At 43.4% G+C, this 16,723-nt stretch overlaps 1 protein-coding gene across 7 annotated transcripts in view; it reads left to right on the forward strand.

Annotated features, from left to right (window-relative positions):
* Nucleotides 1-5,746: 5,746 nt before the first annotated feature.
* epha7 (eph receptor A7) overlaps nt 5,747-16,723 on the forward strand; it is a 78,589-nt gene continuing 67,612 nt past the window's right edge. For all 7 annotated transcript variants that reach the window (XM_047573426.1, XM_047573430.1, XM_047573427.1 and 4 more), the window contains exons 1-3: nt 5,747-5,937; nt 7,508-7,572; nt 8,136-8,805. In XM_047573426.1, the coding sequence (XP_047429382.1) occupies nt 5,844-5,937; nt 7,508-7,572; nt 8,136-8,805 (829 nt within the window). In that variant the 5' untranslated portion in view covers nt 5,747-5,843. The remainder of the gene's footprint in view (nt 5,938-7,507; nt 7,573-8,135; nt 8,806-16,723) is intronic.

Here is a 16,723-nt window from a genome sequence, read left to right on the forward strand (position 1 = left end):
GTGATTCTTTAGGGACTTGAAAGACCTTTATAGCATTTAGAACGGTTAGGGGCTTTAAGATACCCACTTTGTCATCACAAATTGTTGTTGTGTTTGCAACCCCGTACGGCGGCCTGACATACTGCACTAGTTCAGACGGAGGAGGGATCAGTGGTACAGAGTAAGGGATCAGGGCTGTGCGGGATATTTTAAATAGTTGTGTGAGGAGTCCAGATTCCATTGTGGGGCAACTCCCACAGCGGCCAAAGGCATATAGTCACTTAGCTCGGATAGACAGAGATTGGTCATGCATCGACAAACTTGCAGCAAGCGTGGCAAGTATTATTGCTGTCCTCTCTAGGACCCCCTACCTACTATAGGCTATACTGTGTTCTGTATTAAACTCGGCCTAGTGCTATTTATACTGAATTCAGTATTAAGCTATCCATTCTCCCTTTACTAAAATATGTTGGAATCATGTTAATGTGCATTTAAAGAAACTTAAATTTGTGGGAGAAATTAAAAAAATATGTATAAAAGTCTAATCAACCAAAGATTTTGCGACCCCCCTGCAGTGCCTCCGCGGACCACCTAGGGGTCACAGACCCCCTTTTGAAGACCTATGATCTAGACAGTAAAGGTGTTTTTAGCCAACATGTAACTTTGTCTCCTGGATCTGCTGGTGCTGCTCCTCAGAGGACGACTGCAGTAATGCCTAGGACGTGTGAGAGGAATTCTGTTCAAACATCTTGTTTGGAAATGAAATATCCAGTTATTGGAAAGGTAAAATGCAAAAAATGACACCCTACAGGCAATTTCCAGATTTTTTTGCAAGCAAAACGACAGAATTTAGCATCTCAGAGCCCTTGTCTCGCCGAACAAACATGCAAGGCAAAAGCAACATCAAATAGCATTAAGATAAACTGCGTGATGGCCACACTTAATATCGACACAGCTGCTGAGATCCAGAAAACACTTACTGGCTACTGGTGAGATGCGTCAGTCCTCAGTCTGCAGCAACAGCTTGCCTCAGCGCATCATGTTGCAACAGCTGAGCCCTCTTGCAGCCACTCCCTCCCTAACAAGTCATTGTTGCCTGTTCTAACAGAGCGCTGAACCTGAATTAGCTTGAAAGTAGAGACGCGGAGGCCGACGGAGAGCCGGTGCATGCTGACACGCCAAGTTTCACCAGCTAACTGCTGCGGAGTGACCTTTTGACTGTCGCACACTTTCACTTCTCTCTGTCAGCCAATCAATTCAGCAATAACAAGGCAAGATGGTAGTAGATTCATTACTGTCAGTGCTCAACATAATACCTCCGATGCTTAGTGCCCCCTCCACATGAGGATAACAGGAACACTTTAATTAGAAGATGCCATGGCAACAGTGAACATGTTTGGCTTAGGCACAATGGGGTGAAACAGACAGTTTCTCCCATTAGCCGTGAGGTTACAGCTATTGTTGCAGTGTTGTGGGGTGTTACAAAGAGACAAACAGCAAGGGTACATTCCGGGGTATGTCCTGCTCTTGGCTTAAAAAAAATCCATTTCACAGACAGGAGAGTCAATCTTTAACTTCACACCCGTCAAAACAGAAGGAGAGCCAGGGATGAGGGAGGAGGCAACTCATATTGTTGTTTAAAATCCTTTAAAGACACGCGGGTAACAATATCATTGTACCCATCAAAGTAATTGATATGGTGACAGGGGAGAACCACTAAAAAGAAGTTTGAAGGAGAAAGAAATCCAAGCAATAAGGGTACCTGTAACTTGAACACGCCCGTCATTGTACTGCACGTCAACCGGGAAGAATGTTGAAATGCCCAAAGAATGTTTCATGGCTCGAGAGGGGAAATAACAACGTCAGGAGGATGCAAGGTAATACAAAGAGTGTGATTTGTCACGGCCAAGTAATGCCTCTTTCAAAAAAAAAAAAAAAAAAGAGAAAAAAAAAGAGGTACCCCAGAAAAGCTTCCGTGATTCTGACCCTGATGCATCCAGCAGGAGTCGTACAGTATAGAAACCATCTACAGTCCTGCAACAGGCGGTCTAACCCCCACAGGGGTCTGATCTCAGGGTGTCAGTGGGTCAGTCTGATTACACTGAGACTGTTGGGACAAGCTATAAAGGTATAAACCCCTGCAGTGAAAACCAGCCTATTATCCTGAGGAATTACAGAAAGAAAACAAACAGAAGGTTAGAGACACACATGTAGCACCAGTTTTGTCAAAATGAAGCGTTATAATCAATTATAATGCACAAGATCTGTATCTATGACACTTCTGTATTAGCTGTGATCATCAGCTGTAGTAGAGTAAAATTCATCCAAATTCCTCAGATTAACCCAGTACTTTCATTACTTTCATACAATCTTATCCGCTTAAGAAGACTTTGCTTTCCTACTTTTCTTAAATAGTGTGATAAGTGTGTTCATTTGTAATCCAGACCTGATGACTCGTCGTGAAACATGACTTTCCATCAGAACTGTCTGTGGCTCACAGGTCAAAAAAAAAAAAAAAAAAAAAATTGCTTGCATAAGGTGGCATCGTCCTTGTTAACACATTTACATGCTCATAGTGTGTTGGACTCAAGCATACACCAATCAGACATAACATTGCGACCACCTTCCTAGTATTGTGTATGTCTCCTTTCTGCCTCCAAAACAGTTGTGACTCAACAGAGAATGAATGGACGTGGGTCTTCTGAGGGTGTCCTGTGGTGTCTGGGAACAGAATGTTGGTAGTGGGTTTTTTTTGGGTCCTATGGGTTGAGGGAAGGGGCCTCTGTGGATCATCTCCCAGATCAGTTTGGGATCCAGTGAATTTGGAGGCCAGGTCAACACCTTGTGCCGTTCATCAAGTTTTTTGAGTTGTTCTTGCTGCCATTAAGGAGTGTCAATGATATCGGGTGCGGGTGTCTGGTCTGATCTTGGTGGGTGGTACGTGTATAAGTAACATCTGCATTAATGCCAGATCCAAAGGTTTCCCAGCAGAACACCAGATTGACACAAGAGTTTCTATGTTATTTGCAGCTCCTGTCACTGGTTTTATTGTTATGCCTGATCAGTGTATGTTCAATTAGACCACAAAGCATGACATTTACTCCTGTAAGAGAAATTAGCTTTGCAACTTCAAACTCCCATTGTCTTTCTCCACATACTTAGCAAAATGCTTTCCTTAGTTTGTGTAAAAGTAAGACCCCTTAAAACTCCTAATTAGTCTTTTTTTAGTTTACTATTTTACCTTAATAATTAAATCAACAAAAACATAATTAGGACATGGCTTTGGTATCTTTAATGGCATGTTATCATCACTGATGCAAATGATGGCCAAAACAAAAAACAAGTTTAAAGCTCCTTAATGCGCTTGATGAGTTGAGTTCGTCTTCCGTGGTTACAGCATGAAGTCTGGGTCTGTCACCGGGGAACAAAGCCAGTGCTGTTGACTGAAAGCCTACATTTCCACGCACACTTTCAAAGAGCGTCTGTACGCTGACTATCAGAGCACCGTACAAGACAGTTTATGATAAAGGTAACATTAATCCAGATTAATTCCAACAATCATTAGTAAAACACATCCAGTCAGGACTCCACTCTGCATCAAGGGCGAAAAGGATTAGCTACAATTTGCATAATGAACAGGCCAAACAAACAAACCAAAACACAAAAAAGCAAAGGTAAATAAACCTTGAAGTGAGTCCTTGTCTCTTTCTGTCCATTTTTATGTACATAGTTTATTAATCAATATTTGTGGGCCATAATTACAGCTGTTTTTTCTTGTTGAGAGGTAATGGAGATTAATTAGCGACCTGCAACAAATGCCGTAAGTATAAAAGGATAATGAGCTCCGCTTTATGCTTTCATTTTTTAAGTGATATGCCAAGTCATCTGAGAAAGTGAGAAATTAACTTTGGACGTTTTAATTGTGTTTATGTTTGTTATTTGAAGACCCCCGCTGAGTCCATCTTTATGGTGAAAGCGTCTGAAGCAGCAGACACTTAATGAGTAGGTCCTGTCGCGTGGATGGCCTGTCTCAGTGGGACCTTGTTTTACTTAAGGTAAACTTCCACGGATAAAAACACTGTTTATCTCTACATCAACTGCTTTATGTGGCTCAGATATTTAAATAAAAGACATGCTGAAGCTTACAGTCCATTAAAAGGTGCCAACACACAGACTGGACAACTTTTTAATTAAACTATATCTTTATACTTTATACTTCTTTTTCTTATAATATCATCATTGTATGTCTACCGCCTCCTGGACTTTATCCTCATGAGTCAAAAATAGAAGAACTAAGGGTGCATGATGTCCACTAAAGCCAAATTTGGAGACTTTTTTCTTAGTGAACTCCTACACCAATCCACTGCCAAAGATCCTCTCACTAGCTGATTATTGTGGGTTGTTTTCCATTTATTCCAAGACCCTGTCTTCTCCTCCTACACACACAGGGAAAAAGTATGAACTTATGTTACAAATATGTCGAATATTAAAAAAAAAAAAAAAAATGCTTTAGAGACCACTGCTGAGAGGTTTGCATCTTTGACAGGCTGGCACTACCACTACACCACCTCCTCCTCCTCCTGACCACCAACATAGTGCAACCGCATGGTTTCACTCCCTAGAGGAAACTAAGTCCCAAATCTGTAATTAACATGATGGTAAATGTTAAATCCAGCGAATCTTATCCACTCATCCAACCACGGAGCTCTGAAACAGAATCGCCGTTATGCCGTAGAAACATATGAGCAGTTAAATAGCACCACTACACTGTGAGTGGGGACAAGCCTCATGCAGACTACACAGATAATGTGCCACAGCATTTCACTCCAGCAATGAATAATTGGCATTCATACTGCCTTGTGCAAATACATCAACCTGGGCATATTTAATTCAAATAACGAAGTGAATGCAGGTTTTAAAATACTTTTTAAAAAATTTTTTTTTTAGACCAATCCTTTCAGGTACACTGGGGTTTTCTTTAAAATACCCTGTTTAAGATTTCATATCCTACATAATTAATGTGTATTGTAGTATATTATTGTTTTAATGATTTGTACAATCTCGTGTGGTTTATAAATATTATATAAATCGCCGATGTTCGGCCCTGCCTGTGACATTTGGGCCAATCTCCGGCCCACACTGCACTTGCCAGAGCCGTAAGTGCTAAAAGTTTCCCAGATTTCTTTCCTAAGTGCGCCTGCTGTCTGGGCTGTCTCTTCAACGTCTGCCATATTTATTTATTTATTTATTTTAAATGAAAGTCGTTCAATCATGCATTTAGCATATTGTGTATAAATTAAAGATATTATTAAGGCATTACTTCTATATTAGTGTATGCGCTTCTTGTGCTCAGACGAATGTTTGTCTCGCAGAACAGTGGAACTCTTAGTAAAGTAAAAAATGAAGCTGCCTTTTAAACTTTAACGCTGGGGAGCTCATTGTTTTTTCAGAGTTGCTATTTCAGCCTCAGACTTCTTGTGGTGTGTGTATTGTGTTTTGCGCCTAGACACCAACTTCACTGCATCCCGTGGCCTTTCCTTCAAGAAACCCAAAAATATCAGCTCTACGTTGTATCCACATTTTCTCCACCGTGCAACCCCTTGCACAAAAACGCTTCCACGCGTGCTACTGGCTCTCCCTTTCCGTGACGCGTTCTCCTCCGCGCTGCTATTGGACCGCCCGTGCGCCCGTCGCCTTGACTGACATCACCGGAGGCACAGTCTCCTCCCAGCGGCAGCAGACGCTATTTGAGTGGGGACCAGCGGATTGTTGTACATTGAGCCGGTTTTTAGTGTCGTCAATGGGAAGCACGCGAGGCGGTGGAAAAGCGAGTTACGGTTTAAATTGAAATCCGCTGCAGCACCATGCTCTCCACGTCCATCCCGTGTCTGTGGATTACATTTTGCCTTCATTTATGCTGTCATGTAGACAGCGGAGAAGCACAGAATGCGAAAGAAGGTAAGTTCTTAAAGTTTGGACTCTCTTCCATCCCGTCGCGATTTGAGATAACATCCAGTTTTTACAGGGATGTGTCCAAAAACGAGCAAACACCTTCCAGACTTTTTTTTTTTGTTTAGTATGTGTGTGTGCGCGCGCGCGTTGTCTCTTTAGTTTTTAAATTTTAATAAGTCAAAATGTGGATGTCAGATGAGGCCGGCGAGCTGGGGTGACAGCCCCGTCTGCTCCCGGGTTGTTTTGCGAGAGACCTCTCGGTGTTTTTACGCACAGCAATTAAACAACGTTTAACAGGAATTAGACTCCCGTTTTTTTTTTTTTTATTTAACTCCAGTGCGCAATTGGTATTACTAGCCTGCTCGTTATAGACAATCTGTCACGACAAACTAGGTAATATCAGCGGATCGATCGTTGCGGGCTCGCCTGACTGGAAGTAAGTGCGCGGTCCATCAGGACGCAGTTTCCGAGGGTTATTTCCACCAAAGTAGCCTGACAGTCCTCTGTAGTTTCTTGGCAGGGAAATACAACTGACGGATTCGTAGCCGTAATCTGTCCTGGACGGCCAAGTAGTCATGATCCAAGAGAATAAAAGACCAAATTAAGCAAAAGAAATAATTAAATAAAAATGGCACATTCAATTTGTGAGGTTCCGTTTATATTAAATATATTATTCTTTCCGTAAAGAAAGAAATCCATTCTGCAGGTATTGATTATCCGAATCAAAATTACAGTGTGACCACCGAGCGCGCCGTGGATGTTGACACGGTGACTGGATTGTAAATCCCTGCTGTTTATATGCGGAATTTCGTGCTCCTCCATATCAGACATTCTCCTGCAAAACATGACACGGTTTATTGTTATCTTAATTTCCACGGCTGTGCGTCCTGGCTCCCCAGCGTCTCCCCTCCATCCCGCGACGGAGCGGTCTGCTGACATTAAATACATTTTTTAAACAACTTCCTTCTTTATTTTTGTGAAAGCCGCCGCGGTGCCGCTTTGCGCTCTCGCACGCGTCCAGAACATAAAGCAGGATTAATTCGCTGAATAAATCTGAAAATAAAGCCGCGTGTTACACGTGGTTTAACTGTAGTTATTGTTATTTTTTTTTAGTCAGTTCTGACATAAAATCAGCCTATCATACATTTTAAGCACGCGTGGGCTACGGTTTGCGCTGGCGGCGGCGGCAGCGGCGGCTCCTTTAGCCTTAAGGCAACAACTTATATTCCTCAAAATCCCATCTCTCAATAAAGGTCAAATGAATCAATAAAAATATCCATTAGTATGCGCAAATCTCTAGACTATAACGTGCTTGTAGACATCCATTCCTTTCCCATACACAGCGCCAGTGTCTTCATTTGTCTCCTAAAAGTTCCAACCGCAGACACGAGGTCCATGTCTGCTGCAGTGAATACCTACTTCTTATTGAATGTTTTTGCTTTAGCTGCTGCTGGAAGAAATTAGGTCACGGGTAAATGCGCTATAGATATACTGTAGATGTGTAGCCTATCAGTAATACCAAGGCCCGCTGCCCCGGTGAGATTTAACCACCTGCCTCTTGGTTTCCTGTCACTAGTGATTCTGCTGGACTCCAAGGCACAGCAGACAGAACTGGAGTGGATCTCATATCCTCCCAATGGGGTAAGTCTGCAGAATCTCTGCATTCCCTGCATGCAGATGTACTCTCTATCTCTATATTTTTCTGCCTTCTCTGATGTCTGGACGCTGTGATCGGAATAATAATACTGAAGGGACACATATAGGAGGATCAGTGTGTTATATTCCTCTGCTCACAAAAGACCGTCCAGAAGAAGAGGAATGTAGCAGACTGTTTCTGCGTGCAAACTCTCCTCTTTTATTTTTTTGACATTCACACCTCAAAGGCCTTAAGCAAACTTTTTCCGACTTGCCGGACCGCTTAAACGCAGGCGGTGAGAAACTTTTCAAATAAACAATGCGAGGACAAACAGATGATCTGAGCACAATCATTCCTGAAAGGTGTGTTTGTGTGACCAAAAACAAACTACTGCACCGCCTTCCTGCTCTGCAGTTCATGGTTTACAGCCTGGTCGGTGGTGGCTTTGCACGCTCACGTTCATGTTAGGTTTGACTGCCAGTCATTAACATAGTTTGTGTGGGTATCTGTTTGATGACTTTCACTCTTGTGGATGCGTTCATTTACAAATATGTGTTGCTTCTTTCAGTGGGAAGAGATCAGCGGCTTAGACGAGAACTATACACCCATTCGCACATACCAGGTTTGCCAAGTCATGGAACCAAATCAAAATAACTGGCTTCGGACTAACTGGATAGAGAAGGGCGATGCCCAGAGAATTTTTGTGGAGCTGAAGTTCACCTTGAGGGATTGTAACAGCCTACCTGGTGTGGTGGGTACTTGCAAGGAGACGTTCAACTTGTATTACCAGGAAACGGATTCAGAGGTGGGCAGGAGCTTAAGGGAGAACCAGTATGTAAAAATTGACACAATTGCTGCAGATGAAAGCTTTACCCAGGGAGACCTGGGTGAGAGGAAGATGAAGCTGAATACAGAAGTGCGCATAATTGGCCCCTTGTCCAGGCGGGGCTTCTACCTGGCCTTCCAGGATGTAGGGGCGTGCATCGCCCTGGTCTCTGTCAAAGTTTATTACAAGAAATGTTGGTCCATCATCGAGAACCTGGCCACGTTCCCAGATACGGTGACGGGATCGGAGTTCTCCTCGCTGGTGGAGGTCGAGGGCATGTGCGTGAACGACGCTGAGGAGGAGGCCGACAACTCGCCCAAGATGCACTGCAGCGCCGAGGGGGAATGGCTGGTGCCCATTGGGAAATGTATATGCAAAGCTGGATTTCACCAGAAAGGGGACGCGTGTGAACGTGAGTGCCTTACTTCTTAATAAATATTTTAGGAGTGATTTCATTTGCTTAGTAGGGTCTTTTTCTTGTTGAAATATTCTTTTTTTTCCCCCTGCTGCCTTGGTTTCACATAACAAAAGGTGTGTCTCGACAGAAATCTCAAAATAAATGGGGAGTATTTGTGATTTAATTATGCAAAGTCGAATGACAATTTAGGCATCAGTGGGTGAATCGTTGGCAAACAGGATTAGAGCGGCCAATTTGACAGCAGTAGAGTTGAATAAAGTATTACGGCCAGACATCTTCAGTGTAATAATTGGATTCTGTGCTAATTGATTACGAGGCTCTTAATTTATCGCCATGATTCTGTTGACACTGGGATTAAATAATAAGTTCGGTTTAGCTCCTTAGCTCCTCCACGTCTCTCTCTTTCTGACTGGCTGGGAGCCAAGGCAATCACTAACAGAACACGGCGGTGTGGAGGAAGTCCAGTCGAGTCCGTGTCTTTCAGTCATTTTCTGCCCCGGCCGATGACCCTGACAGAGAGGGAAAACAAATAGCCATCAAACTGTGGCATAGGACGTTAGGTTATTTATAAAGGAGCGTACCATTCTGAATCATGCCGTTGCAATTAGTAATATGCTTTTTGTCACTCTAAACACGCAAAGGATTATTTTCAGTGGCCACCTGACTCGAACGGTAGAAATCACTGTGGATTAAAAAGAGGGTGACTTAGGTCACAGAACTTAAGTGGCCTGTCTTGTCAGCCAAGCCTTGTTTTTTTTTTTTTTTTTTTTTTTTTTTTTTTGCAAAGTGGGCAACCTTAATCTAAGCAGCTTAAAAGGAGCAGCAGCCAGATATAATTGAACGGAATGCGTCTAAGAACAAATTAGTGTCCCTGGCAGACAAGCTTTTATGCCACGCTGTCATCCATTAGGGACCCCTCTGAGGGAGGTGTGTTAATGAAATATATTAGGCCATGTAATTTAGAGCAACACAGCCTGCCTAAAGTTGTTCTGTGTCTCTAATGTTAGCAGGCTATCGCTGATTCAACCCCACGGAGCTGCCTCTTATTGTTCTTGTTGTTTTAATATGCATAGATGGAAGATCCTGTTGTGCCCTTAGGTTGAAAGAAAGCCCACGATTTATTTCCACAGGGAGAGCGATGCAGCATAACAACCGGTGGCGTAATTTTAGTCGCCTTTTCTTATTGCGCAAAGCCCGCTGAACAGAAGACTGTTGCTTGTCTCTATTAATTAATCTGTTCATGTGTCAACTGAAACAAATACCCATAGATACGGACAGAACAATGAGTCTACCTTTAGGTTGTTTTATAGCCAGAGGAGGGACGCTCCTTAATGTGTATGTGGATCAAATTCCAGGGTTGACACTGCACCTTTATGAGCTTTATCTCCACTGAGGCATGAGAAGCTTTTGTATTAAGGGGTAGTTAATCTAAATAAAATGAGAATCACGGTGCACCATCAGCACTTCTTCCAGCGGCTCCACTGACATCAAATTGTCCATTCAGTAGTTTCTTCAGAACAATCTAAAAGCTATTCAAAGTATTTCTATCAGCTGAACAGCAGAGCAATAAGTCCAAGTGTGTGTGACCATAAAAAAAAAAAAAAGAGAGAGATCCAGCAGACTGGCTAGTCTTAGTGCTCCACAAGTACATCATCCTTCAGCTGAGAATCTTCTCTGATTCCTCAAGATACACGGCGGACTTTTACTGACGAGAATTTCTGATGCTTCAAATGAACTGGAATTTAGTGAGAAGCCTATTAATGCCAGATCTGAACGGTGAAAGGTGAGAGAAGAGTAAAAAAAGAATAACCGCATATTTGAAAGTCTCTCCTCTAAAGCTCGGCATTTGTTTCTAGCTGTGCTGGATAGTGATGACGTTATTGTCAGAGGAGAGCTTAAGAGAGCGCTTTCCCGACAAGATGGCTGAGTGATCGTCCATTTGTCAGTTTGTTAAAAGTATTGCTGCCAGTCAAACCTGATCTCAGAAGGTTGTCTTTGCAGACTGAGAAGACGCTTTCGTCTAAATGAATATCAGATTTTGTCCATTTGATAGAAGCGCTTCCGGACGCATTTTTCCCGTACCCGAGTAGTGAGTTCAGATGTAGTCCTGTCGTATGACGAGCACTTCTCCTTAAGCCGGTCCTGGCCTATTTTAGAACTGGGCTCTGTGCTATGATTATAACATGGTCGCTAAGTAAAATATTCAGCTAGAGGGTGGGTGCAGGTGGAGTGAGCAAGTTGAGCTGTCAGTCATGTCATTTGAGGAGCCCCCTGTGTGGATGCAAAGGCCCTCTCCGAAACTTGTTGTGATCCACTCATTCATCACCGTCAGCAAAGAGGGATCCCTTGTCTTTCACTTCTACCACCCCCTCCGTCCCCCCCGCGTCTGTCTTTAACTCTTTGTGCAGCAGTCTGTGGCAGTAAATGTCACTCTTCTTCTCCGCCCGCTGTGTTCGTTCAGTGGTCTCAGTGTAATGGGTGTTGAAAAAGGCCAGTTGAAGTGTCCCCGCAGCCTGCAAGGGCTTCATTTTGCGAAGAAGTGCGTGTTGTGAAAATAGCACCCATTCATCTGCTGGTTCTGTTTAGCGCTGGCTACTGGTTGCAATGGAGCCACTGAGTCGATTAGACAGAGAGAGGGCCCTTGTGGGAGGACACTGACGCCTTTGTTTCACTCAATCCCGGGAATGTATGTTGTCCGATTTTGACACATCACATCATTGTGGTACTAAGTAACCAGTGCCTGAGAAATGATTAACTGTTGACCCTTGCCTAAAAAAAAAAAAAAAAAAAGGGAGAGGCCTCTATTTGGTGGAAAACAGATAAAAACAGGCTGTATCTCATTGCTATCGGTGCATGCTAACAAGTGAATTAATGAGAGGTTACAACATCCTGTAGATGCTGGCACCATCCATCTTGACTGTCAAGGAGTTGGACAGAAGTTAGTTGGAGACTGATTGATGATTGAGCCCCTGAGGGAAAGGGCTGAGCAGTCGGGGTCTGACCGCAACTGTTAACGTGTTTGGAAGCCACCAGGCGCCCGGGCAGCCAGACCTATACCTTCACTTCTGGAGAAAAAGCTCCACTTAGCATTTCAAATGAAGCCAGGAAGCCAAGAGTCAGGAGGTCCTCATACATCTTTATGCTCCCCTGACTGATAAGGTGTGGATTTAATACACCAAATGGCTGTCTTTTACAACTGTTCCAAGCTTAATTATGCAAATGACAGGTGTGTGTCGAATCCACAGGAGACACAAATGGACCTAAATCACTCAGGATTGAAATAAATTGGTGATGGATGGGATCTCATCCCGTCACTGCCAGCGTCTGCTGGGTACGAGCATTCTTTCACATCCCAGGGCTTTTCCCCCTTGTTGTCTTGGCCTGGCAGGTAGCACTCAGACAAACAGATGTAGTATTCTCTACTCAGGAGGCTCCTACTGGTACAGTTGCCATTTCCCTCAAATTGATTACTGAGAGAGGACATTCTGACACACAAATCATTTTAACCATGAACTAATTAATGAAATATTAAATTAGAAGATTTATAAAGTGAGATGCTAAGTATCTCCAGATGAATATTTTTTGGATTTGGAATGTTATTCTCTCTTATGTTTTTGTCCTAATTTTTTTTTAGGCACGCAGCACAGGGTGCAGGTTGGAATTGAATTCGCCCAACAGGCGGTTTTAACGGCTAACAAAAAGAAAAATGTAACATTTTTTTTAAATAATAAATATAGCCTTTTCTTCATGTGGAGTTTAGTTTTTGGTAAACCAAAATCCACCAGTCATCTGGAAAAGCAATGGAAAAGCATGTTGAATTTTTGTTCAAAAAAAAGTTGTGAGTTTACATTTTAAAAAGTTGCTGTCTAGCATTTTTGTCGCCCTTTTCAATGTGGACATCCGGCTTTGATGGTCAGTACATTTCAAAAGTCACAGTATTTTAATCGACTATGCAGGTAGGTTACATTTTCTGTCGAATCCGTGCCTCATTTCAGCTGAAGTCGGTTGACTTTCTTCCTGAACATATTACCATTTTCCTACGCAGCTCTTTTTCTCTAATTCCTTCTCATTAGCAGAGACTAAACCATGGCTCGTTCCTCCGAGGATGAAGAGAGGGAAGAATGTTTGAAGTTGTGATTTAGCAAGCTGTAATGAAGAGTATTTATTTGACTTCCACATCTAGTGCCCCGTTTTAAATACACGCTTCCATGCGCAAAGTAAGGGCGAGAAGACGTTGCTTCCCGGGATTTTTTTGAGCTGGTGCCAGCAGCGCTTTCTGTGGGATCCAGGTCCCCTGTCAACACTTCAAATGAAATATTAAATTTTACACACAAAAGAAAAAAAAATGAGGCTCGCTCATGAGGTAGTTTGGCATAGTAAATATTTGTGTCATGTTAACCACAATTAGACATAAAGCAAAAAGGAAATGAGAAGCCTGTCATGCCTAATTATTTAGCGGTGGTCCCACTGAGCTGGAGCTGACTGTAAAACCACACAATCGGAGTGCAGATAAGTGAGTTTGAAAAATGGTACAAGGCTGCTGGTTTAATGGCTCTGTCTCTCACCTCTGCTGATAAACTGTAGCTGCCGAGTGCTGATGGAAAAGCTCAACCCATGCAAATGTTTTAGCGCTCGTTGGGCTAATGAAAACAGCTCTCGTGGAGAAATTCAATCCCAAATATTCTTTAATACATGGGATCTGCTCTTTAGTGTTGGACCCTGGGCTCGTTCTTCTTCCCACTCATTCCCAGCTTTGTGATATTGTCACGGCTTGGCCAGGTGTCATTTAATGTTATTTCAAGACTCTGTAAAACTTAGACTCAGTTGAATAAGAGTGGACAGGAGGCAAGGACAGAAGGAAAAAAACAACTGACCTGCAGTCTTGACTCAACATGACTATTGTATCTGTGTTTTTTAAAAAAAAAACAACTAAAATCGTTAATGGCAGGGTAATGACATTATGTTTATAATGTCAAATTGTTCAATAAAAAGTTTGTCACAAAAAAACCCAAAAACAATAGTATCAGTAGGTGGTCCTGCGTCGTCATGTGTTGATAATGAAAAGAGCACGTTTTAAACAGTATTCCTGTATTATAATCAATGTTTCTCTTCAGCGCAAATTAGAGATGCGTTACTGGGTAGAACGCGCTTTCTGCTGATTCCATCCTTCTTCGACTGGGTCACGCTGAGACGGAAGGCTGGGACCTTGTTGCAGATCGCACCAACCACTTCTTTCAAGTCAGCAAGAAGAAAAGAAAAAGAAAAAGAAAAAGAAAAAACGAGAGTGATGACTTACCAGCATTGAGGTCTAGGAATCTGACCTGCCAGTCCCAATTTGAGACCCTACGTTGCGTCACGTGAAAAGAAGCAACCAAAGCGAACGTTTCTTATTCTCACGCAAACAAAGCCATATGGTCAGCTATACCGGTTAAAGACTTTACAACCCCCCAGCGAGGGAGACCTTTGTGCCTTTGCGTCGGATGGCGTTATTTCCAAGGTGACACTGAGGTGCATATTTGGCCAGGCATGAGGTCAGTGAATATTAACTTCATTTACACATGGCTGCAGACCAGCACACCGCCACAATGGAGGCCTGCCTGTTGTGTTTAGTAACATGAGCACCCTGGCTGACAGGACACTGTCAAGAAGAAGATGGATGATCGCAGCAGTTGACCCCTGATCACCAGAAGAGTCACCTCTCCGGCCCCCCCTCTCCCTGCATGACAAAAGAGCCCTCCCCACAGCGAGGCGGCCCTCATCTCCACTTGCACTAACGGGTTCAGACATCTCCATCGATCCCTGCTTCCATATCTCTTGCACTCCTAAGCTTTTGCCCTTTTTGGCCATTAAACCTGTGGCACGGATGTCTTTTTTTTTTTTGTAATTGCTTGCTTGCCGACTGCGTCAGAGAGATGCGATCTGACAGGCGAACTCCATGTCAGAAGACAATGTCTTTGGTGATCTGTGTGGTGTCCCGTGGCATGAGGGTGAAAGTGATATGTGAGCAGGCCCGGGCCCTCACCACCTTATGGGGCAGCAGGAAGGGTCCTGTTGTCAGTGGAGCTGATCCTCTGGGAGGCTTCAGATGACTGGCTTCTCTGTGCTTCTCTCTTCCTTTTAAAAGAAAAATCAATAACTTATTACATAACCTCACACTTTTTCCCCCGCTCACACCCAGAGTGGAGGAAGCGGAACTTAAAATGTGCTCATGACGACTGTGTTTTAGGAAAGTCACCTGTTTTCCAAATAGTTTTTCTTGAGTGTTTGAGAAGAAAGGTGATTTGTCCATTAGTGGATGATCTAATAAAGGTCTGAAAAATCCTAATGGCTATAATAAAAATGATTCTTTCAACATCCTGTCCGCCTAGTGTTTTTTTAGGACTTGGGCGTCTGAGGCCAAGCTGGTGCCTTTGTGTGTCAGGGCAGGCTCGTCCACAGCAGTGATGAGCGGCTGGTTTGACATTGTTTCATTCCTTTCTGTCACCGCTCTGCTACCAGAGGGGGGTGGGGGTGGACTGCGATGGGCGGGGGCTGGGTCAGGAGGGTTGGTATGGCATTGGCACAATTCAGAGAGATAATGCTCAGTTGCTGACTGGGGACATTTTCAGTGCCGATTTCGCTTGGGCGGCAGGGGGCTTTGGATCGGTCAGACCTTTAGACCCCGTGCTTTCATCCCCAGAATGCAGAGTCCTCGCCTGATGCGTGGTGTCTTTTAGCACGGCTCCCTTTTTAGAGCTGACCACCTCGTCCATTAAAGGTAGCCGCTTGGCTGGCCTTAAGGGCCCACTCTCCTGTTTCCATGCGAGTTAAATGAACTAAACAAAAGGCGATTAGGCAGGGACATTTTCCATGTCACTGAGAATCCATTTCAAAAAGCTCACTCTGCATGATAAGTCAAAGAAGCAGAGAGCTCTTTGGAGCCGGGCGCTCAGACTGACGACACAGCTCAGGCAGAGTGAGAGGCTGTAAATTCACTGATGTAATGGGTTTAATCTTAAAATGCCCTTCATTTTCCCCCTTCAAATCCACACAATAAATCAGAAGGAGTGCCAGAAGAGAAAACAGGTGTTTGAGTTTGTTGTTTGCCATTTGTACTGCTGTCAGCGGCGGCTCTAATGCAGTTGAAGCTAGTTGTCTTTTGTGAGGTCATATTGCTCCCTTACATATTTCACACCTTAGTAGATGCATTTGTTTGGCATGCTTGGCACCATTGATTTATTCTTAAACACGGGGTTGTTAAGAATAGATTTTTGTTTCTTTTTAACAAATAAACAGAGCAAACCCAAAGGCGGCCTGACTGAAACTGACTGAAACTGTATTTATTATTTATTCTGGAAAATACACAGAAGATGTTGTCAGAAGTTTAAGGCTATAGGAACTATTTGGATGGGCTGCCCCACTTTCAAACTTTGTAGATGAGTTGAAACATCATTTTTTATTTGTTATCCTCATTGCAGAAGCATTGGCTTAAATTTTAGCGTAACTTAATCAGTGTCTGGCTTTGATCTTTGCCGTGAACAACCGAGCAGGCACTTCCTCCGGGTTTTTCCTGCTTAGAGGGCAAAGCTGCATGCCCTCCAACACAGTGTAAGGGAATGCTAATCTTCTCTTTGTTTCTCATGGAAAGCTACTTATCTCCTGCTAAGCACAGGTACCTCAGATGAATGGGCCGGTTGTGTGGATGTGTGGAGTGCGGTAGCAGGCAGACAGAGCCATTCCAAGTATGTGTGGGGTGGAGGGAGGATCCAGCATAATATGACATCAAATTCATTACCCGTTTAATATTCTGTATGTTCCAGTGGATCCTTTTAATTCTGTTTTCGGCCTTATTATAGCCGCGCCGTAACTTCCCTCCTTCCTCCAAAGCCCCCGGGAGGTGTTGCTGCTCGAAATTAATTTTTTTTTTTTTTTT

Source organism: Mugil cephalus, chromosome 21 (assembly GCF_022458985.1).
Source record: "Mugil cephalus isolate CIBA_MC_2020 chromosome 21, CIBA_Mcephalus_1.1, whole genome shotgun sequence".
In the NCBI taxonomy this organism is placed as follows: Eukaryota; Metazoa; Chordata; class Actinopteri; order Mugiliformes; family Mugilidae; genus Mugil; species Mugil cephalus.